General features: G+C 33.5%; 4 protein-coding genes across 7 annotated transcripts in view; 3 read left to right on the top strand and 1 right to left on the bottom strand.

The window, feature by feature from the left end:
* The window catches only part of LOC144834723 (uncharacterized), a 33,392-nt gene extending 14,839 nt beyond the window's left edge, over window positions 1-18,553 (top strand). Inside the window, exons 2-8 of one of the 3 annotated variants that reach the window (XM_078689623.1) lie at window positions 13,222-13,348; window positions 13,883-14,192; window positions 14,621-14,743; window positions 15,417-15,584; window positions 16,269-16,384; window positions 16,682-16,919; window positions 17,628-18,553. In XM_078689623.1, the coding sequence (XP_078545749.1) occupies window positions 13,911-14,192; window positions 14,621-14,743; window positions 15,417-15,584; window positions 16,269-16,384; window positions 16,682-16,919; window positions 17,628-17,690 (990 nt within the window). In that variant the 5' untranslated portion in view covers window positions 13,222-13,348; window positions 13,883-13,910 and the 3' untranslated portion in view covers window positions 17,691-18,553. Of the gene's footprint in view, window positions 1-13,217; window positions 13,354-13,882; window positions 14,193-14,620; window positions 14,744-15,416; window positions 15,585-16,268; window positions 16,385-16,681; window positions 16,920-17,627 lie in introns of those variants that run through there. The other 2 variants (XM_078689624.1, XM_078689622.1) reach the window with 2 other exon arrangements.
* On the top strand, window positions 149-1,317 carry LOC144834727 (uncharacterized). The gene is made up of 2 exons (XM_078689632.1): window positions 149-356; window positions 733-1,317. Exons 1-2 carry the CDS (start codon window positions 242-244, stop codon window positions 1,212-1,214), a joined length of 597 nt encoding a protein of 198 aa, XP_078545758.1. The 5' UTR covers window positions 149-241; the 3' UTR covers window positions 1,215-1,317.
* LOC144834719 (lissencephaly-1 homolog) lies at window positions 1,793-12,911 on the top strand. Of its 2 annotated transcripts, XR_013611000.1 has the most exons (12): window positions 1,793-1,896; window positions 2,877-3,063; window positions 3,236-3,314; window positions 3,889-4,167; window positions 5,247-5,343; window positions 6,004-6,178; window positions 6,642-6,738; window positions 7,044-7,175; window positions 7,301-7,402; window positions 7,580-7,736; window positions 8,450-9,355; window positions 9,839-12,911. XR_013611000.1 is itself a non-coding variant. In XM_078689619.1 (11 exons), exons 2-11 carry the CDS (start codon window positions 3,032-3,034, stop codon window positions 8,521-8,523), a joined length of 1,224 nt encoding a protein of 407 aa, XP_078545745.1. In that variant the 5' UTR covers window positions 1,793-1,896; window positions 2,877-3,031; the 3' UTR covers window positions 8,524-12,911. The 2 variants fall into 2 exon arrangements, 1 of the variants encoding a protein (XP_078545745.1); XM_078689619.1 differs by having other exon boundaries at window positions 8,450-12,911.
* Window positions 18,554-19,814: 1,261 nt separating the features above from the next.
* On the bottom strand, window positions 19,815-21,300 carry LOC144834718 (opioid-binding protein/cell adhesion molecule-like). The gene has a single exon (XM_078689618.1). The coding sequence runs from the start codon at window positions 21,205-21,207 to the stop codon at window positions 19,837-19,839; it is 1,371 nt and encodes a 456-aa protein (XP_078545744.1). The 5' UTR covers window positions 21,208-21,300; the 3' UTR covers window positions 19,815-19,836.
* Window positions 21,301-21,924: the final 624 nt, after the last annotated feature.

The following is a 21,924-nucleotide window of genomic DNA, read 5'->3' as shown; positions in this document are numbered from 1 at the left end:
TGTTGATTTCCAAAAACAGAAAAGAAAATAAATACAATGTTTAAGCCAACAAAATGTGTATTTTAAACAATTTTTAATATGATTGTGATGCGCGCGCACGTGTGACGTAATTAGATAGGTCGAAACGACCAAATGCAAAAAAAGTAACAAAACAACTTGAAAGCTGACAATTCGATTCTAAAGCTCAAAGGAGGAAGTGATCCAAACAGTCAGGCGTGCTGAAGTCTGCTGAATTTTGAGTATGGCTTATCGTCACAAAGATAGATATACATGCAAACATTGTTTACAAAACTTTTCAGCAAAAACGAATGTTTACCGGCACATAAGGAATGTTCACTCTGAAGTACACAATAAAGGTATAGTTTCTAATCAGGCCTAGGCCTCCTGGAGGCGTGAACGAAGAACTGCCGAGCGGCGGGGGAGACACATAGCTCCCGCGCGAGTGTGATATATTTGTCAGGCCTAGGATTTATTTTTACGGCTGCGAATATATCACCTAAATGACGATTATTGTTCAAAATAGTGGTAAAATAAATAGTTTCAAAATACAAAGTTGCTGGGATTTGATTACAATTTTTGTTTTATTTAATGTGGTAATTAGATCTAGGCCTAGATTTAAGTTAGAAATGGGTGAGGGGTCATTGGCAATTGGGCATGGGAATTTATTATACTGATTTGTGATAAATTTAAATAAAGAGATAAAAAGTTAAATTATTAGATTTTTCTTTGTAGAATCAAACAAGATCGAGTGTGTAAAATGCGAGTATCGTGGACGTCGTCTGGATCAACTACTGGAACACGTCAAAGAAGTACATCACGTGAAACTAGACATCGTTAAATTAGAATTTGATAACAATCTGGACTTTTTATTTTGGAAAGGAGAACAAGAGAAAATAACAATGTCAGTCTATGCACAGAAAACTTCAGCAAAAACAATTGGGGAAAATAAATATTTTTATTATTACTGTAACAAAAGTGGTTATATTGCTGTAAATAATGAAGGACATAGAAAAAAGCCCAGAGTCAGTGCAAAGGCTAAAACGAAAGCGTACTGTATTGCGTATATAAAGGCTATAGTTGAAGGTGATGGAAAAGTAAAGGTAGAATTCTGTCAAACACATTTTGGTCACGATGAAGTATGCTCTAAGAAAACCAATGAAAAGAAGAAAGAACGCTTAGATAAGGCAACAATAAAGAGTTCAAAATCCAAATAAGTTTAGATAAAAAATTTCCATAAATATATCATTCATTAATACAAAAAGAAAAGGAAATAAAATGTTGTTAAATAAAGACAATTATTTCACTGTAGTCATATTGTGTGTATTTGTAAAGAAAAAAGAATCATGTCAAAGTTATTCTACTACACTGTTACACTACAATCATTCTTTTTTTTCTGCAATTAAATGTATGAGGCAATCACATACAACAATAAACAGCGATGTGTATGATTTGCAAAAAAATTGCATAAATAAGTAAAGTAACACATTTAGTTACTGCAGCAGTAATTGCAGTAGTATTTTTGACATGATCAGGGAAAAAAATGTTCATGATGCAGGAAGAAATAAAAAAATGTTTGGGTCTACATTTGTTACCCCTTCAACTTTATATTATATCGTCATAAACAACCTAGCAATACTTCTGAAATACGTCCGTTCGTAAATTCTCACGGTATTTGCACAATGTCACTTCTGGATCCTCATACTTATATATTTCCCAATGACGTCATAACATCAACTATCACACGTCCCCTCTGGGCTACTGTATTTCATCACTGCGTGCATTGTGGGTAATTTTGAACGTGTGGGAACGGAAGAAATTTACGACATATTTTGGAGTTGTTTTCCATTACTTTTTGACGTAGTTGTTTTACTAATATAGTAAAAGTGCCGGTTGGAGGTTTGTCTGTTTAGTTTCATTGTGTAGGGTTATTTCTAAAATGTATAAATGAAGAATCGTCAGAGAAATTCCACTCTAGGAGAGTGGTCGCCATCTTGCTGTCTGAAAAAGTGGGAGTGATCGCTACGGATTTTCCTCCTCTTGTCTCTCCTCTGGCCTTTTTTAGGCTGCAGACATCCGAATGTCATGCAATATGTTACTTGAAATCTAGCTTATTTAATCAGAATTTAAATAGTGCTCGATGATTGTGAAAACTGTAATTTTATGTTTTTAGGTTATACTTCTTCAAAACCATTTACAAAGAAGGAAGAATTTTTTTTGTTCATTTTAAGAATCCATTATTGATTGTGTATAGCCTGGAGGTGTAGGCCTAGCTAGAGGGCTAGGCTGGGCCTGGTTCCTAGCTTTTATCTAGGCCAGCTTGTAGAATTTGTTGTCAAAATACTTCATCAAAAGGAGGAAGTTATACAACTCTCAAACATTTAATTTCATGTCTGAAAATCATTAAAAACAAAAACATGATACAGACAAGGAGTTGAGATTAAAGATTTGATGGAAAATGTTATAAGATTTTTAAAATGATATAATAAATGATTTTATTTCTATCTAGAAATTTGTGTAGTTTATAATGGACTAATGTATTGTATAAAGCACATTGAAAATACAAGAATATCAACAATTATATAATCTAAAATATAAACAGATAAAAAGTTAATTAGGCCTACCATAGATAAATGACCACCCCTATAAATTATGGGGTGGTCATTTAGCCCTAAATTAAAATTAAGAATTCAGATTATACTCAAGCATTGAATTGTTATTATTTAAAAATTTCAAATTATTATTCCTACTTCAGATCCTAAATATTAAAGAATACAAAGAAAACCCAGACAGGAAATCCTATATACTTGGATTACTGCTCCCTCCCATCCTTTCGCTAACATTAACAATCACTAAATGTCATTTTATTTCTTTTACAGAATGAAAACTGGTTAAAATTAAATTTACTATTTCATGCACATTTGAAAGATTTCACTGTTAATCAGCAATAGTTATTATCAAGGAATTTTAAACATTGTATTATGGACTTTTGATGTATAAATATTTCCGCATCAAATAGAGACAATCAACCAAAATGGTTTTATCACAAAGACAAAGAGAAGAATTGTAAGTATCGCATTACCGTATTACTGTCGTAAATTTGCATAATGTATGTGAATTAGGTAAATAAAGCAAATTGTGAAAGTTATGATCTACAACCAACATTTGTTTGCCAACTGTACTTTGAACATTCTAAACTTAAAATTTAAAAAGATGCATATTTTATGTTTTTTTATAGAAATAAATCAATTGCAGACTATTTACGGTCTAATGGCTATGAACAGGCACTAAATGAATTTATTAAAGAAACTGATATGGTAAGTACAATCATTGTGTTTAAATATCATTGAGTGGAGTCATTTATCAGTGTTCACACAGAAACAACAGGAAATTAAAGAACTCAAACTAGTTTGTGTGATGTGCCCAAATATGATAGTGATATGACATCATCATATGCATATATTTTTTGTCACATAAAGTTTGATAGTGTAGACAGAGCTTTACTGAAAACATTTCCAGGCCTTTAAAGTCGTAGGAAACTTAAAAAGTCATGAAAGGTGAAATAGAATAAAGATGTTTTATACAACCTGACATGTAAAAATGTTTAAAAGTCATGGAATTTAAACTACAGTAAAAAGCTTGTGGAAACTCCATTATAGAATAAATGAATCTTATTAAATAAAATGTGGTTCCCAAGAGCCTGTAACATAACAGACTCTTATTAAAAACAGTCACAGAATACTACTGAACATCACAATTGTTTTATGAAAACATTTTCCTCTAGTTTTGATTAGAAGTCTAGCTGAAAGCTAGACGAAACTGTCTTGAAACGTAAGTTAAAATTACTGGTTTACTTATGAACTACATATCAACAATTTTTTGTGTTTACAGCCTGGCGAGATAGAGAAGAAATATGTAGGTCTACTAGAAAAGAAGTGGACTTCGGTGATCCGTTTACAGAAAAAAGTCATGGACTTAGAATCTAAATTAAATGAAGCAGAAAGAGAATTCCAAAGTGGTCCTACACGTGATAAGCGCATTCCATCAGAATGGATACCAAGGCCTCCTGCAAAGTATTGTTTAAGCGGGCACCGAAGCCCCATCACAAAAGTTATATTCCATCCAGTGTATAGTTTAATAGTATCCTCATCAGAGGATGCGTCAATTAAGGTGAGTTTGTTTATTTGTTAGACTTAAGAGAGGATGGTTTAAATAATTTTTGTTATAATACTAATAGAAGGTGGTTTATCCCATTTTTGTTCATAAGGAGGGATTATTGATTGATTGATTGATTGATTGATAACTATACAACAAACAATACATAACGGAAAATCACAACAAAATAGGATTTTCTGCCATTTAGAGATTTGAAGATCCTAACAGATAGTTTGTAGTACACCTAACAAGATCATTTTCACTATTCAAAACTCTTCAATTCAATTTTCCATCATAGAGAATGCTTATTAGTTTACTTTTGTTATGGAGGGTGGTTTTAATATTTTCTATCTCAATGAATGTTGTACAATCTGATAATTTATCCCATTTCGGTTGGTAATATTTGTATGCATTGTTTTTGTATGAATTCATTTCCATGCCAACATCCCACAAAGTCTTTTTCTCATTTTCTATGAGATTCTTCTATGACATTATTTCTTTCAAATAAACTATTTGGTAGACTTTTGAACTGAACCCCATGTAAGATACAGACAATATGCCAGGTCATGCGTAAACATACTTCAAATTCTTTCATTATTTGCATAAAAAAATCTTTGAACTTTTTGGATCTAAAGATAACAGGAAGTCTAGGCTATATTTAGAATTATCAATTGTGGAGTTTATAAATCACAACAATAAATATGAGGTCAAATATCTTTTATTAGTAGCTTAAGTAGTATTATGATTAGTTTATTAGTAGCTTAAGTAGTATTGTGATTAATTTATTTATTAGTGATTTTCTAAATAGATTCAAATCAAATCAAAAGTGTGTGTTTACTATTAAAATAAAGAGAGAGAGAGATTTTATTTGTATTTAAATGTTTATCTATTCAACTTCTCACTGAAATGTACATACAAAGAAATAGACATAACACATATTTAGTGAAAGATGGAACACCTGGTAAACACCTCTAAAATGGTCTAGTTCCAAGTAATGAAAAAGTTTATATAAAATTATGATAAATATTATAATTATAAACCAGGAAGTGATTATTCAACTTATTTTTCCATTCCATACATTTGTTTTTTCATAGGTATGGGACTATGAAACTGGCGACTATGAAAGGACTCTAAGAGGGCACACGGATGCGGTACAAGATGTAGCCTTTGACCAGACTGGCAAACTCCTTGGTAATAAGTCTCAAATATCCGAAATCTCTGTCTACACTACACAAACTTTATGTGACAAAAAAAATTTGATTAGCCCATTTATGGGCATGATGATGTCATATCACTACCTTATTTGAGTATATCACCACTATATATGGGCACATCACACTTATTTTGTCAAACTAGTTTGATAGTGTAGACAGAGCTTAAGGGATTATGTATAAATGATTTTACTGCAGTAACTTCATTTTTTTTACTGCAATAACTTAAGATTTTATTTTTTAATAATGTAGAGGTTTATAATTGTATTCACTGAATGACCACCCATGCTAAATAATTGCTTGAAAATGTTAAGAGTTTTTCAAAGTGTAGTTTCTGCAGTAACTGCAGTACAATAATTTCCACATAGTTTATTTTTTCTTTCAAATGCTCATAATGTAGATACAGTCAACTTTCCCTGTTAATACCAAACTCTCTGTAACCCAGAAACGCTCCAAAAACTAGACAAAACTTTTTTTGCCATTAAAAGCGCATTTGGAATACCAGACTTTCCAGAAAAAAACTGGACATATTAGGCCAGCTTAAGGGTTGTCCAGTATTGAGACAGTTAGTTGGTTGTATTTCATTTTGATTGTTTTATAACAGTTGAATCAACTATGTTTTTTCTTTCTTTTTTTCTAGTGTCTTGTTCTGCCGATATGTCTGTAAGGATATGGGATTTTGGTTCATACGAATGTACAAAAACACTACAAGGCCACGATCATAATGTATCCTCTGTATCATTCGCTCCTAACGGGGATTTTGTGTTTTCGTGTTCGCGCGACAAGACAATCAAAATGTGGGAGGTCGCATCTGGGTAAGTTCTGCTTCCAGATTTGATATTAATTTATTAGTGGTTACCGACCGAGTAACAATTCGTATCATGGTTCTTGATAAGTCAAATTCATAACAGTAGAAATAAATAATGTTACATAAGGGGTGGATAAGAACCATATGGAATGCCTTAAGCTCTGTCTACACTCTATCAAACTAGTTTGACAAAAAAAGTGTGATGTGCCCAAATATAGTAGTGATATGTTAAATATAGTAGTGATATGTTAAATATAGTAGTGATATGTTAAATATAGTGGTGATATGACATCATCATGTCCATATATGGACACATCACATAACGTTTGATAGTGTAGACAGAGCTTTACATTAACTGTAGACTGGGTGATGAGTGCCCCATTCATTGACTACATCCATGCATGCTTTTGATGTTTAAGGGATTTTAAAATGATATCATTTTGACGTGATGTATTTATTGTTTTTTTTAGATACTGTGTAAAGACATTTACTGGCCATAGAGAATGGGTACGAATGATTAAAATCTACCATGATGGATCGCTTATAGCTAGCTGTTCTAATGATCAGGTAAGTCTTAAGCTCTGTCTAAACTATCAAACTTTATGCGATAAAAATGATGTGATGTGCCCATATATGGACATGATGGTGTCATATCACTACCATATTTGGGCATATCACTGCCATATTTTTTTGTCAAACTAGTTTTTAGTTAAATTGTAGACCTAAACATATGGCAAAGGTAGGATAATACAGTAGACCCCTATTAACATAATGTGTCTCCATAATAGCTAATGCCGTTCTATGAGAATAGTAGTTGACTGTAATATTAACTATATTTTAAATGTTCAAATTTAAATTTCAATTGTTTGTAGACTGTAAGAGTATGGGCTGTTTCCAGCAAAGAATGTAAAGCAGAATTAAGAGAACATGACCATGTTGTTGAATGTATAGCCTGGGCCCCTGAAAATGCTCATCCCATAATCAATGAAGCCATTGGATCTGAGGTAAGTGTTTATTATTTATATATTCAATATAAGCAGAGACCTCTAGTAATGATTTATTGTAGATTATGTACTGAATCACTGTGATAATGGCACAAAATTATAAAGGTTTTTATTGTTTTTATTAGATTAAAAAAGGAGGCAGATCTGGTCCATATCTAATTTCTGGATCACGTGATAAAACCATTAAAATGTGGGACGTCAGTGCTGGAATCTGTATCATGACATTGGTAAGATATTTTACTTTACTTAATTGTGATGTGCCCATATATTGACATGATGGTGTCATATCACTACCATATTTGGGCTACAATACCATATTTGGGCACATCACACTTTTTACTAACTGTAACTGTGTACAAGGTGTACTGTTATATAGATTTTAATATTATTTATATTTTTCATAGGTTGGACATGATAACTGGGTACGAGGTGTTCTGTTTCATCCAGGTGGAAAGTACATAATGAGCGCGGCTGATGATAAGACACTCAAAGTGTGGGATTACAAGAATAAACGTTGCTCCAAGACACTAGATGCCCACGAACATTTCACCACATCTTTAGGTATGTAAATGTAGAAGGAGAAAACCAACAAATTTCATCTCATTTGTGTCATACATCCTCTACCAAAAAGTGCTCATTTGTCGAATACTGGGGTAGACCAAAATACTGGGGTAGACCAAAATACTGGGGTAGACCAGAATACTGGGGTAGACTAAAATACTGGGGTAGACCAGATTACTGGGGTAGACCAGAATTTTGGGGTAGACCAGAATACTGGGGTAGACCAGAATACTGGGGTAGACCAGAATACTGGGATAGACCAGAGTACTGGGTTAGACCAGAGTACTGGGTTAGACCAGAATACTGGGTTAGACCAGAATACTGGGGTAACACCCTACATCTGTCCACAACACCAGGGGGCTGAGATTAGACCAGAATTCTAGGATAACACCTTACTCTTCCAAAAGTTGAATTGGGTTCTTTATGATACATGCTTGAAGCCAGATGTGTACTGTGTACCTCCAGTTTTTGGGTCCTAATGGTCAAGGAAGGATATTTAAAAAGCAATAAGTTGTGGTGCTCCTACCCTAACCGCTTGGGCCATTCCATTTGATTTAAAATCTGGTATTACAGTCTCTGAAAACCAAATTCATTTTCCAGGAAAGTGTTAATGCTTTTTTCTGACATATATATTAATTAACTGAATTAACTAATTGTGTATTTATTGTTTTTAAGTAACAACTTACATACGTTTTTCCTTATATCTTGTATAGATTTCCATAGAAGTGCACCATATGTTATCTCCGGTAGCGTGGACTTGACGCTTAAAGTCTGGGAGTGTCGCTGATCGGATCATCCTCAAATATAGTGCTGTCACCAAGGTGATGATTCATCTGCAGTTATTTATCTGTTCAACTCGCTATTGTAAACACGTAAGCGGTACATTCAAATAAAAAAAAAACTCCTATTAAGCTTAACTGTTCAGAACTAAAATATTAAGTCTATTTGCTTATCAGACCATTCTGCAAGTCCTCTCTCATTTTTTTTCTACACACAAGCTAGCTGTTAGATTGAATTTTTTATTTTTACTGTAAGACATGTAGAAAACATAAGATAAGTGAGTGAGATTGGGCTTATAAAAGAATGGGGGAAAGAAGATAACATAGGAAACACACATATGTATAATGATGTATGTTCATTATATTACAGTTGTGAATGAATAGGATTGTTTGTATTGTCTGGAATATGTAAAGATGCACTATCCTATATCAGATTGACTATTAATACTAATTAATGTATGAATTGATATAAAATGTAGAGGCCCAGGTGAAACTTATTATTATCGGGGTGAAAAAAACATTTGTTATTTATTTGGTGTATTGTATGTCGGCCTAATTACTATAAGGAAAAATACATGCGAGTTATTACAACCAGGGTGGCCATTTTTTAAACGCCAAGTCGTTATGACATTAATTATGTGTTTTAAATGTTGTGAATGTTGTCTGAGCATCTTAATGTGCAGCACATTTACCAGAAGTAAATTGAACGCCTCGTGTATCAACGTAAGCCTGATGTCAAACGTCTGCTTGTAGTTTTAAAACGCTAGTTGACCGATTAGCAGAGTGTATGATATTACCTGGTGTTATCTGCAGTACTTCCAAATTGATATATATAGTACAGTTTCTATCGTTACTGTACAGACTTCTCTATTGGTCCAGTGTGTAGTCTATTGGTCCAGTGCAGAGTCTATTGGTCCAGTACTTTAATTGCCAGTAAAGTGGTTAAAACTATTAATTGTTGAACGCATGTAGAGCCATGTTTCCCAATCTGGGGTTTGTGCCTGCTGAATGAAAGGAATACACAGTTGCAGTCTATACTTGGCGGTCCACAATACTGAATTTTCACAAGAAAGAAATGTGGTTCCATAACCAGTGAAATCTTCCTTTAAAGAATGCCTCGATTTCACAATTGTCTTTGAGTGCCATTTGTAGTGGTCTAGAGGTGGTTTCTCATTCATTCAGTCTCATTCATAAACCTGGCAGATTGCAAAACAATAAGAAAATTACATTCACAGTACATTGTTCTTACATAGCAATTATCTGCGTATATTTACAAACCAAAAGGTGTTAAATTGGAATTGATTAGTTTATGGAAGTGGAGAGTACAGTATCTATTGGTACTGTACAGACTTCTCTATTGGTCCAGTGTGTAGTCTATTGGTCCAGTGCAGAGTCTATTGGTCCAGTGCAGAGTCTATTGGTCCAGTGCAGAGTCTATTGGTCAGTGCAGAGTCTATTGGTCCAGTGCAGAGTCTATTGGTCCAGTGCAGAGTCTATTGGTCCAGTGCAGAGTCTATTGGTACTGTTCAGATCTGTCGATAACTGTTAAAATGGTTAACTGCTTCCTCATGCAACATGAACAATTGTGGCGATTTTATGTAAATCAGGCTTTAGTTTATGTCTCCCTGTTGAGGAAAACAAATGGTAAAGTAGTCTAAAAGATTCTGCACATCCGTCATTTAACAATATGTAATTAGAAATTTAAACCCAAGCTAAACTTCTTTGCATCCACTATTGACAAATTAAAAAACTAGTAACTATTTTTGTGAACTAAATATTAAAATTTCAAAATAATTGAATGAAAAAAATCTGCTCCAAAATTGTGAAATGTAATGTATTATATAACATATTAACTGTAAGTAAAGTGTGTTCTATTGTTTTCTGAAATTGAAAAATATCCAGTTTGTTCCAAAAATGCATAACAAACATTTTTTGTTAAAATAATATGGGTTATAGTAAATTATATTTATGCTAATTTACACATGCAACAGCAAAGTACTATAGAGATGTGTTCACACCAAGTTCAAATTCTGCTGGTCAAGCATTGGTATAAAGTGCAAAGTTGAAAAAAAAGGGGGAAAGGTGGTCACAACAAATAATTTGGGGGTTTCATTGAGGTTATCGTAAAGCGGTTTTTGTGTAATTTGTGTTTTTGGTTTTTGACTGTCAGTGTCAGGAATGTGTGTATACCTGACATAAACCGATTGTCATATGTGTTAAAGGATTTTTAACAAAGTGCCTGGGAAGTATAAAATATTGTGTCCAAGCGCAGGATTGAATGGGCTTGGTGTGAAACGTACCTTAAATATTTCAAATTTAAAACTTCTTCAAGCACGTAAACATAAAGAATAAATCATATACTGGTTATAGGTTGGTTTAAAAGATTGTTTTTTATAAATACAGCTAGTAAAACACTTAATATAATAATAATTACTGTTTTTTAATAAGCAAATTTGTTACTCATTTCAAAGGTCATTTATTTGTTAATGATTTAAATATTCATTAAGTGATTTAAATATTCATTAAGAAAAATATATAATTTATTGATCAATACGGCTATTATAGTTTTGGTAATGTTTATATTTAATGTATAACATTTTTGCAGTTTAAACACTAAAAAGTAATAGCATACACGTGTACATGTGTTTCTTCCATTAACAAGGATATATTTGATATAATGTTGATAGAAATTATAAACCACAAATGTCTAACCTGTGAGGGAGCATGTTAAAATCATTACTACATTATGTTCCTATAGCAAGCTTGTTCTTGGTTGCAGTGACTGTCTCATAACAATGTTGAAACAAACTAAAATCATACGTTATTACAGTAAAAAAATGTAGTACTGCAGTAGAATGATTTTGACGTTATTTCTAAGTGGAAAACATCTATGTGAGTGAAAAAAAGTTGCTCTAAAGGTACACCATTATCAAGCAGAAGAATTTATGTTTGGTGATTTTTCGTCACTCATAAACTTCTCATCACAGATTACACAGTTTCTAATACTAATTACAATTATTTAATACTGCTATTGTCAAAACCTTCAAGTATACTATGACTTTACAAACAGTATTTGGAAGTTTTGTTTATCAATTTAATTTTTGTTAATACTGGAATCTATGAATTAAACTTACTAGATTAAGACACGCTCTGTATATATAGGAATATGCTGTCATATCTGTCTTCTAAAAATCCTGTACTGTAACTGCAAATGTAATAATTTTTTTTTTTTAAACAGGGGTTTTCTGTATTAATGTTTAATTCGTCAAAAGAAAACTCCCCTTAAACTCGCCAAAATGTGTAATTTTTTTTAAGGTCCCAAAATCCCACCCTCCTAAACTATTGTTCTGAATCCAGATATTTTTGGCCAGCATTAAATTTAAAGTTGATTTAAAGGTGATCGCTGACCTTGAAGGGGAGGTCGAGGATGGGCCTCTGATTTTATTTTATTAACAATATAGTGAAAATGCCTTTAAAATATTTGATTTCATCTAATTATGTCTAATACTGTATTTAATTATCAACATTAATACTTATTTTTATCTATGGCCAGGTCACCTAACAAAATATGTATTTCCTTTTTTTAATAGATGACAAACAACAACTGTGTATTTGCTTCCTTTAATCAATAGATAACAATGCCTTATTGTAAAAGCTATAGATAACAATGCCCTATTGTAAAAGCTATAAATAACATACATAAACAAAGCTTAGTTTATAGCATTTACAAGGAAATATTTATCTTCTATTGAAAAGGGAAATAAAAATGTCTAAAGTGGCCTTTTTATTGTACTATGTACTATTATAATTAAGTTGGAATTTTGTTTGAGGTCATGTCAAACTTATTCTACTTCAGTTACTGCAGTAATTGCATTTTGTTTACTCTTTATTACCAGTTTATGAAAGTATATATCAAGCTCTTGTCTGAGTATAATACACATTGTTTATTATTGTAGTGACTGTATTATAAATTTATACATTATAACTAAATGCATACATTATTGTTGAAAAAATGTGGTTACTGCAGTAATTGCAGTATTATAATTTAGACATGATCCCTTAATTTAATTAACTTTTGTATAAAAATGAATTTAAAATATTGATGTGCAGTAGAGTGTAATAGAGAATATGAGATACTGTATAAACAGTCTGGCACAGATTTAGCAGTTCACAATTTGCACATTTAATTTTAGCAACAGTGCGTAAACAAATAATAAACCTATTCTTATAAATGTATGTTTACGTAAACTATCTTAATGTGATCATAACCACACATTATTATAACAATACAGTACAATTATTCCGGTATAAGGCTTATTTATCAGAAATATATAAGTCGGTGTTCTTCGTCAATAAAGCCAGTTTTTTTGCTGAAATAACTGTACGAACAGAATTTAACTTCAGTTGTATGTGTATGCAAATAGTAGTTTTATATTTATTGTATTTTTATGTACAGTAATTGATCTGTATTGGCCAACTATCCCACCTGAATGCCACAGAATTGTTAAACATGTAGCCTGTAGTTCTTCTTAGGTTTGTTCAACATGTTTCTTTACATTTGATATTCATTTTATAACATAAATCAAAATGAAGGTGTGGACGGCTTAGAAACACACAAAATGTGTTGCGCTACTGGCGCTCCATAGTTCAACAGGAAGAGGTTGCTATAACAAACTTTACCTCCCGCCGCGATGCAGTCGATCTAGAATTTAGGCCTAGACTAGGCCTTAATTCTTTGCGTTAAGAAACTCATTTAAGAAATGTAATTAGACCAGTCTTTAAATAAAATGCAAATAGTAAACCAGGCCAATATACTTTTTAATGCTGATCTCTGTACGGTATAGGCTAGTATAATAACACATATTTACTGCTACTAGCAAGCTAGGCCCAGCCAGGCCTACTCTACTCACTGTCAGTGTCAGTCAGTAGCCTAGGTAGGCTCTGCGTTAGGTCTCATCAATTGATGACCCGTGCTGGGTGGTCGGCATAGGCCTAGAACTATATTGCTTCTCATGGCATAAGATAGGACTAGGCCTAGGCCCTACTACTACTAGGAAATAGCGAGAGATAACATTTTATGGTATCATTAAAACCCTACTGAAATGGTACCGGGTGTAGATTAATATTAATAAAAAAAGGCCTAGCCTAGGCTATATGATGATGATGTGCACTCACTACACTAGGCCTAGGCCTCTTTTCCATTTCGGTTTGATTTCACTCCCAAGAAGATAATATTGCCTTGTCTTATGGCTTATGCTGGTGATATAACACTTGAAATATATTCCCCCCACCTCTCCCACAGTATTATTATTAATATTAATTTATATTTATTATTTATTTAATTTTAATTTATATTCTTCTTTTCAGGTGATTGAAGGTACAAGAAATCAAGCTCATGTCAATAAAAATGAATAATTCAAGGTCAAATTCACGACCTTTTGGATCTGTAAAAATGAATCGTGGAATAATTTTTCCACCTCTGACACGTTTAGGAAATGAATCCGGAAGGAATTCATTAACACAAAATAGACTTTCCATACAAGGGGATGGAATGGTTACACATCAAAGAGTTCCAGAAAAAGATGAAACACCAAGAACACCTGGCAGTAATAGTAGACCACATACATCAAAGTCAGAACCAAATCAGAAGTTACAAGATGACATCAGAGAATATCAGGTATTCCTCTCACTACAACAGTTACCATAAGCAGAACCAAGATGGGGAATCTTCCCTCCCTCCCTTACCGCCCTTACCTCACCTCCCTCACTTAGTATTGAATACTAAAATGATAGATTTTTTTTTTATTTCACCATTGTTTAAAAGCTCTGTCTACACTATCAAATTGTATGTGACAAATAAATGTGATGTGCCCATGGACATGATGATGTCATATCACTACCATATTTGGGCACATCACACTTTTTTTTTTCAAACTAGTTTGATAGCGTAGACAGACTATTTCAAAGTCCTGGACCCAACACTGGGCATTTTTCTGAAACCAATATTCTGGGCCAGTTCTTGCCCAGAAAGTGTTTCCTAGTAGGCCCCCTCCCCCTCTTTTTTTTCAACTTTTAAAACTGTGATACATTGTACATTTTTTTTAGAATCGTGAGAGGCAACACAAAAATCGAATACAATCTCTGCAGAAATTAAATGAACAGTTTAAAAGTGAAATTGCAGAAAAACAAGAAGAATTGGACGCTTTACGTATCAAGCTTAATGAAAGCGTAAGTTTTAAATGCATGCTTAAACTGTCTGTATACAGTATAGTGAGATTGTACATTATGTAATATTTCTTGTTTCTTTTAATGAGATGATTATTTAATAATAATAATGAATGAAAACTTGTATAGTGCCGGTGTCCCCCACCCATGTGGAGCTCATGGCGCTTTGTACATTACCAACGTGCGATTACATCAGCGAATAGTCAAATGTACATGGTCAAATATGAGCAGGATACACGACCGTAAATAGACCATAAAAGACCACAGATAAAGATCTAATCTATGTGTCTTGACACAAAAAGGACCATAGGAAATAAAAACTACCAAAACTGCGTAAAAGTGAAGAGTCACATCCCAAAGTCCCTGTATGCGCATAAATCATCAATCAATCAAAATTAACATTTATTTGCAAAAATGGTGATGTCACCAATAAAGCAAATGCTTGTGTCAGGGAAGCCATAACCAAACAGACAAAAGAAAATAAAACATATATATACATACAGTATATAAATCACAGAAATGGCGGTATAATTCAATTGCAGTATAAATCATATTAATACATTTTCAATTGGTAGAGGTAAATATATTAACAAAAATTAATGTGATGTAATCACATATCAATAGCTCCCTCTATTCACCTCCATTAATGTTAAATGTGTATTTTGTTTTATTACAGGTTACTCAGGAAGAACATTACAGAGTATTATATGAGAAGGAAAAGAAAACTCATCAAGCAACAAAACTAGAATTAGAAAAAGCAAAGCAATCTGTAACGGAGAAGGCTAAATTAATTGTAGAATTGAAATCATTACACGAGTTGAACCTGAATGAGATGAATACAAAGGTATGTACAGTACTATATGTAATGAATGGAATGGACACAATGATGAAGCTCTGTCTACACTATCAAGCTTATGTGACAAAAACATGTGATGTGCCCATATATGGACACGATGATGTCATATCACTACCATATTTAAGCATATCAGTACCATATTTGGGCACATCACCCTTTTTTTTATTTAGTGCTATTTACATAACAGTTTACACATGGAAAATGATACAAACAACAATAATAATTGTATGCACCATAAATTCTTGGTGTCAAGACATACACGTCTTTCCTTAGTCCGTATTATATTATACGTATGAAACATCATATGTGCCAAAATATTTATCTTTACTAAATTACGGGCTAGAATCTAGTCTAGTCCTCCACAGACAGGCAATTAAACTCGGAGATGTAATTTTAATTTTTTTTTTGTGGACAAATATTAACTGGTCATTCCAGAGTTGTGGTCCATAGTGTGATAGTGTAGACAGAGCTTGAGAAGTCAAGTTTGTACACAAAGGTGTGACTGTTGATATACACAGCATCATTTTCTTGCTTCAACCTGAAGACCACACATTTATTGTAGGCTTCATTTCCATCTTTTTCTAATGCCATTCGTTGGTACCAGATGTATTTGTTTTAAATCATTTTTATTAGCAAATAAAATTAGCAAGTTTATGGTTTGTTTTCTTTCAGTACAAAACAGAATTGAACGAATTAGAAACAAGCAAAAGTAAAGAAATATCTGATAGAGAAGACAAAATAAAAAAACTCAAACTGCAAATGGGTAGCATTTTAAAAGATAATTCATGGTATGTATTTGATTCTCTTTCGTTGTTTTTTGCTGTAATTTACAGATTTGACTTTTTTTTGGTTATATATTTAGGCAAATTGTCAAGGATAACCAGCAAATTCATTCACTATCCTTCTTAAAAGGTGGCAATCCCCGACAAAGACAAACATATACACAAGATACTCTACATAAACAAAGTCAAGTGGCTAACCAAAATGGAAATTGAAAAGAGTTATATAATTAATATACGTTAACCTTCTATTGATTTTGAAGCAATAATAATCTTATTATTTGTTAATTTGTTTGTGTGTATCAGGGAAAGGCAACAGCAGTTAGAAGAACTGACTAAAGAACTAAACAAAATTTCAGAAGAAGCGAACATATTGAGAACTAAGTTAAAAAACCATATATGTAAAGCGAAAGGCAGCTGCGAAAATTGTTTCACGTATAAAAAGTCACTTGAACTTAAGAATAGGAAACTTGAAGAACAAGAAAAAACAGTTGTACACTTGATGACTTTAGTGAAGAAGTTTGAAACTCAACTTATGCAACAGGTTGGTGACAATTGTATTTAATAAATGCTCACATTCACTTAGTGAGAAACTGATAATACTGAAATAGTGTTTAAAGATATATTGTCCCCCTGTAAACAAAACAAAAAATCATTTTTTGAATATTTTTTTTGAATATGCCAGTTTGATGTTCCATAATAGTTATTCACTTTGACCAAAAATTGGTTTAAAACAAATTACCTGAAAAAACTGTAATTTAAAGTAAAAATTAGTTAAATTTGCTGCCAGCCAACAGGTTTTTGGGTGAATTTAACCGTTTGTTTTGTCTTTGTATAATTATGTGAAAATATTATTTGTTTTTTGTTGTTGCAGTGATTAACTTTAGGAGGCCAACCCCTATTCAAGGGACATATTCTTGATTAACTTTAGGAGGCCAACCCCTATTCAAGGGACATATTCTTGATTAACTTTAGGAGGCCAACCCCTATTCAAGGGACATATTCTTGATTAACTTTAGGAGGCCAACCCCTATTCAAGGGACATATTCTTGATTAACTTTAGGAGGCCAACCCCTATTCAAGGGACATATTCTTGATTAACTTTAGGAGGCCAACCAATATTCTTGGGTCCCGAAGGTGTACCCTTAAGATATGTTTTACTGTAGTATGTTTAAGTCCAATTATGAGAGGATGTCTGTGTATATGTTATTGAATGTCTCATTAATATTATTGGTTGGGATTTTTTCTACAGGATATGCTGTTAAAAGAGTTTGCAATGAAGAAAGGGTTTAAAACCAATTACCAGCCAAAATGATGATATTCAAATATACTAGGTGCTGTAAAAACAGATGACTTCCATTTGCAGCTTTTCAAGGGTGTTTTAGGTGCTATTTTATTCCTCTTTGGCGTTACATACATTTATTGAAGCTTGGACCCCAGCCGGGTGCAATACAAGGATGTAATTGTAACTGTACAACAAGTAATTTGACCAATCAGGATGCTATGGACCACTGAACTGTCAGTTTTGATTGGTCAACTCACTTGCATTGTGCCTACGTTGTTGCGTTTCATCCAAGCTTAAAGGGTATGTCCATTACCTTCAACATTCTAGATTGTTGACTGACAACAAAATGTTACTTACTGCTGAGGCGATGTGCAACTGTACTTCTGTACCAGTTTCTGCACAGTACAAGAAGATGATGATGACTTTTGGTGGAGAAAGTTATTTTTTCCTATTTCAGCTCATTTTCTTCTACTGTATATGCTTTTGTGTGCTCTTTTATAATACAATATGATTCAGGTTTAAAGCTCTGTCCACACTATCAAACTTGTGACAACAAAATGTGATGTGCCCATATAATGAACATGATGATATCATATCACTACCATATTTGGGAATATCACTAACTACCATATTTGGGCACATCACACTTTTGTTGTCAAACTAGTTTGATTGTGTAGACAGAGCTTTTATGCCTGACTAACAAGTGTTGATTTACTGCTCTACTTTTAATTGTGGACCACTTTTTAGTTAGTGGTCTTCTTTCTAAAATAGAGCTACTTATTTTAAATCTTAATTTGAAGAAAACATGTATATAATATGATATAAAATTGCAATTAAATTGTTTTGTACATAAATTTGTAATAATCATTTTTATTAAATTTTAATGGCTTGTGTTACAAGATTTACTCTTTTTTTCTGGTGTAAATTTTTCATTTTATCCATTTTCTAAATATAGTGATTGACTTTGAAACAGAAATTCTGTAAAACAAGAAGATGAAAACAATTTTACATAATTTATTATTTTACAATCAAAATTCAAAACTGCTTTATAATTCTAAATTATTTACAATTTAGAGTTACAGTACTGTATATAAATATATATTAACAACTCTATTCTAAATACAGTTTTACGGTAATATTCGTGTCGGACTACGTATACAGTAATAATAATATAAAATAAATAAAAAAATAACAAAAATTATGTCGTAGGCCTAGTTAGCTACACATACTGTATATAGCCGATTTTTTTACCCTAAATGACTAATAATTCGCGACGGGTTTCAGTGGTGTACGAGGCTCTCTATCTGCAAACCTAATGGATATATTTTTGTTATTCAGCAAATTAGCGCAATAATTCAAGTTTAGAGTTGCGACCCAACATGTGCACTCTAGGCCTATATATTGTTCAAATTGCCGCAATACTGAAACACAAACGTGAATTACTGTTCAGTATTATAGTTGATTAACTGTGCGCACTTTGATTTACGGAAGAATATCGAGTAAAAACTATTTGCATCTGTGGTAAAATTAATGGTGTTTTTTAAATCGATTCCTCTCTGCTGTACTCCCTCGAATCATTTATTTACGTAATTTACGGTAAATCTTTTGTTAGTTTTAAAGAATAAATGAACAAATAAATGAGTTTGCTGTCGAATGTTTTGTTGATGCAATAATGTGCAATTAATGTTCGATTTCCCTCGAGAATTACTGGTCTCGAGTTCAGCATTAAAAGTATCTATTTTTGATTGTGTATCCTGCTTTCCTGAGTAGCGACTTAACGACATTGTCCCAGTTATTCTTAAATTGAAATTCTCGGTTTAAAACTGTTCAATTGTTAATAATACTCGAAATCATAATCGTTATTAGTAATAACATTGATATCTGACTAACGCCACTTTTTTCGGACACCTTGTTCAAATGAACACGAAATAAGCAGTTGAGTAACGGCTATGAGCGCTCACTGGCTAAACCCACCCATGGACTCCGGAGCTTACAGGGGCCCCTGAGCAGTGCCAAGAGGAAAAAATCAGGCAATAAAATATGTCGAAAAAGCTAAAAACGCCCGAGGCCACCAGCGTTGGAGGGCCACATAGGGTTCCAAAACCAGGGGCCTCGGGCGTCTGCGTTACGCCACTGGAAATAGGTCAAATTTACATTTTAAATCCGGAGCGGTCCTTTAAACACAAGAGCATTTTGGAAATTTAAAAGACATTGGTCGTCCATCAATCTCTGAATAATGTACGTCACAGTCTTCTGGCACCTGCGACGCAACAGATCTCATCCAATGTGCTACGTCATCAGAGGTCTGTACTTGCTGAAGAGCATGAAAATCTTTTGGGTCGCTATACATATCTTGATGAATGACCGTTTCGTTTGGGGATAGTCTTGGCGGTCTACCACACAGACAGCAATAACATACTGGTGTTATTGCCAAAAACAGAAAGAAAACAAATGCTCCTGTTAACCCTATGACGGCGACGACTACAGGAACGCCAAGAAAATGTCCTTTATTGTTATCATAAACACCACCAGTTGTTAATTCCTCTTGATGACTATCGCTCTCCTCCTCTTGGAGATGTAGGGTAACGGACGATGATGATGTACCCATTGAGTTCGTAGCTACGCATGTTAACATACACCCTTCATCCGATAACGAAGGGTTTAATAATCGTAATATCTGATACGTATTATCGTCTATGACTACCTTACTCGTCAATTGTGACGATACGTTCCATTTGTATGTTGTCGACGTAGGATTTGCAGTGCTCTCGCATATATAAACCGATTCCTTTCCGACGTAAATCACGTCCGAATATCGACGAATCGTTATTATAGGTTTGTGTAAAACCACCAGAGGGGTTAGATCACATTGTGGAGATTTTGACTTTATCGCGGATGACGTCATGGTACACATAAACCTGTCACCGTTATCATCTGGGTTTGGTACAAAAGTGTAATGCGTTTTAATTAAACTATTTTGTAGATCCTTTTCGATTATTGAAGGGACAACTTGTTCGTTACGCGTCCATTGAAGCGTCACGGGTGGGGTGACGATTTCCGACACACACGTCAATGTCACTTCTTCGCCTTCGGGAAACCCACCGTCCTTTTCAGTTAAACATTTCGGATACTGCGATCCTGGGAGTTGATTCACAATTAAACTTGCGTGTTTAGATGACGTTCGTACCTTCATGCGCTCCTCGGCTAAACACGTATAAACACCAGCGTCTGATACAGTGACGGGGTTTATTTTTAGAACGTACATAAAACCACTGGTTGTACGAACCAAATCAGACTCGATATGATGACCTACTTGTATTGTCGGACCAAGTACTGAATGTTCCTGCGCTATAGTCGTTTCGTCCTTTTTCCATATGAGTATGTATTCTTCATCGTCCAACGTATTTGCAATTTCACAAACTAACGTAACCGTCTCTCCTTCCATTACGCTTGTTCGTAGAGGCTCGATACGAAACGTGTACATTTCACAGAGAGGTAAAAATGTTGAGCAAAATCCTGCAATCACAAGTATCACTAACCGTGACATTTTCCTCTTAACATCCAAGAAAGTATTCCTAAGTTTTAGGTACGAATTTGAATATAATACAAACAGTAGGCCTATTAAACGATATTTTCTCCGTGGTTTTATATACACCGTTTTGATAGTAGACAGAGACCGAATGACAGTAAAAAGAGAAATAAACGCAATCCGATCAATTCCATGAATTATCACCTGCTGTATTTCTCATTTTCATGCAATCAATATTTTACCGCCTTTTTTACAGGTGGTATTCCAGTTTCGACACAAACACTTACGAGTATCATGAATACATATTGCCTGCTGTTTTCTATATAAAACATTCTAATCATAACAATATAAAGCTTATAGTAAGCTTGTAGAATTATAATGAATCCATATCGGCTACCTTCGAAGTAGCAGCTTGTGTGTCGTGCGTATTTAAGACTCAATTTCCGTTTTATAATAGGATGCTAACGAATAATAGCCACAAAGAAGATTTTATTGCCGTAATCGCTTCTTGAAGACAATGGAAAAAAAAATGAAAACAAAAGAACGATAGGTTACCGAGTTTGTAAAAATACAATACGTTTAAACGCACTGTTTGTAACGGGAGAGCCTCTGGCTAATTTCATATTGTACTCTGTGCGTGTCAGGCAACTCTCTTTCCTATGAGGTTTATATAATTTAATCAAATGGTCATCATCAGAAGGAATTGAACCATCGAAAGGTTGATAGGCCTAACCA

This window comes from Antedon bifida, chromosome 2, assembly GCF_963402885.1.
Source record: "Antedon bifida chromosome 2, ecAntBifi1.1, whole genome shotgun sequence".
NCBI classification, from domain to species: Eukaryota; Metazoa; Echinodermata; class Crinoidea; order Comatulida; family Antedonidae; genus Antedon; species Antedon bifida.
Note: the sequence above shows the minus strand (reverse complement) of the source record. Positions and strands in the feature narration are given on the sequence as shown.

Excerpts from the sequence above, each read along its gene's own strand:
- LOC144834727 (XM_078689632.1), top strand. The coding sequence starts at position 242 with ATGGCTTATCGTCACAAAGATAGATATACATGCAAACATTGTTTACAA. Across the intron at positions 357-732 it reads CTCTGAAGTACACAATAAAG|AATCAAACAAGATCGAGTGT; the intron begins GTATAGTTTCTA and ends TTTTCTTTGTAG.
- LOC144834719 (XM_078689619.1), top strand. The coding sequence starts at position 3,032 with ATGGTTTTATCACAAAGACAAAGAGAAGAATT. Across the intron at positions 5,344-6,003 it reads CCAGACTGGCAAACTCCTTG|TGTCTTGTTCTGCCGATATG; the intron begins GTAATAAGTCTC and ends CTTTTTTTCTAG. Across the intron at positions 7,403-7,579 it reads GAATCTGTATCATGACATTG|GTTGGACATGATAACTGGGT; the intron begins GTAAGATATTTT and ends TATTTTTCATAG.
- LOC144834718 (XM_078689618.1), bottom strand. The coding sequence starts at position 21,207 with ATGTCACGGTTAGTGATACTTGTGATTGCAGGATTTTGCTCAACATTT.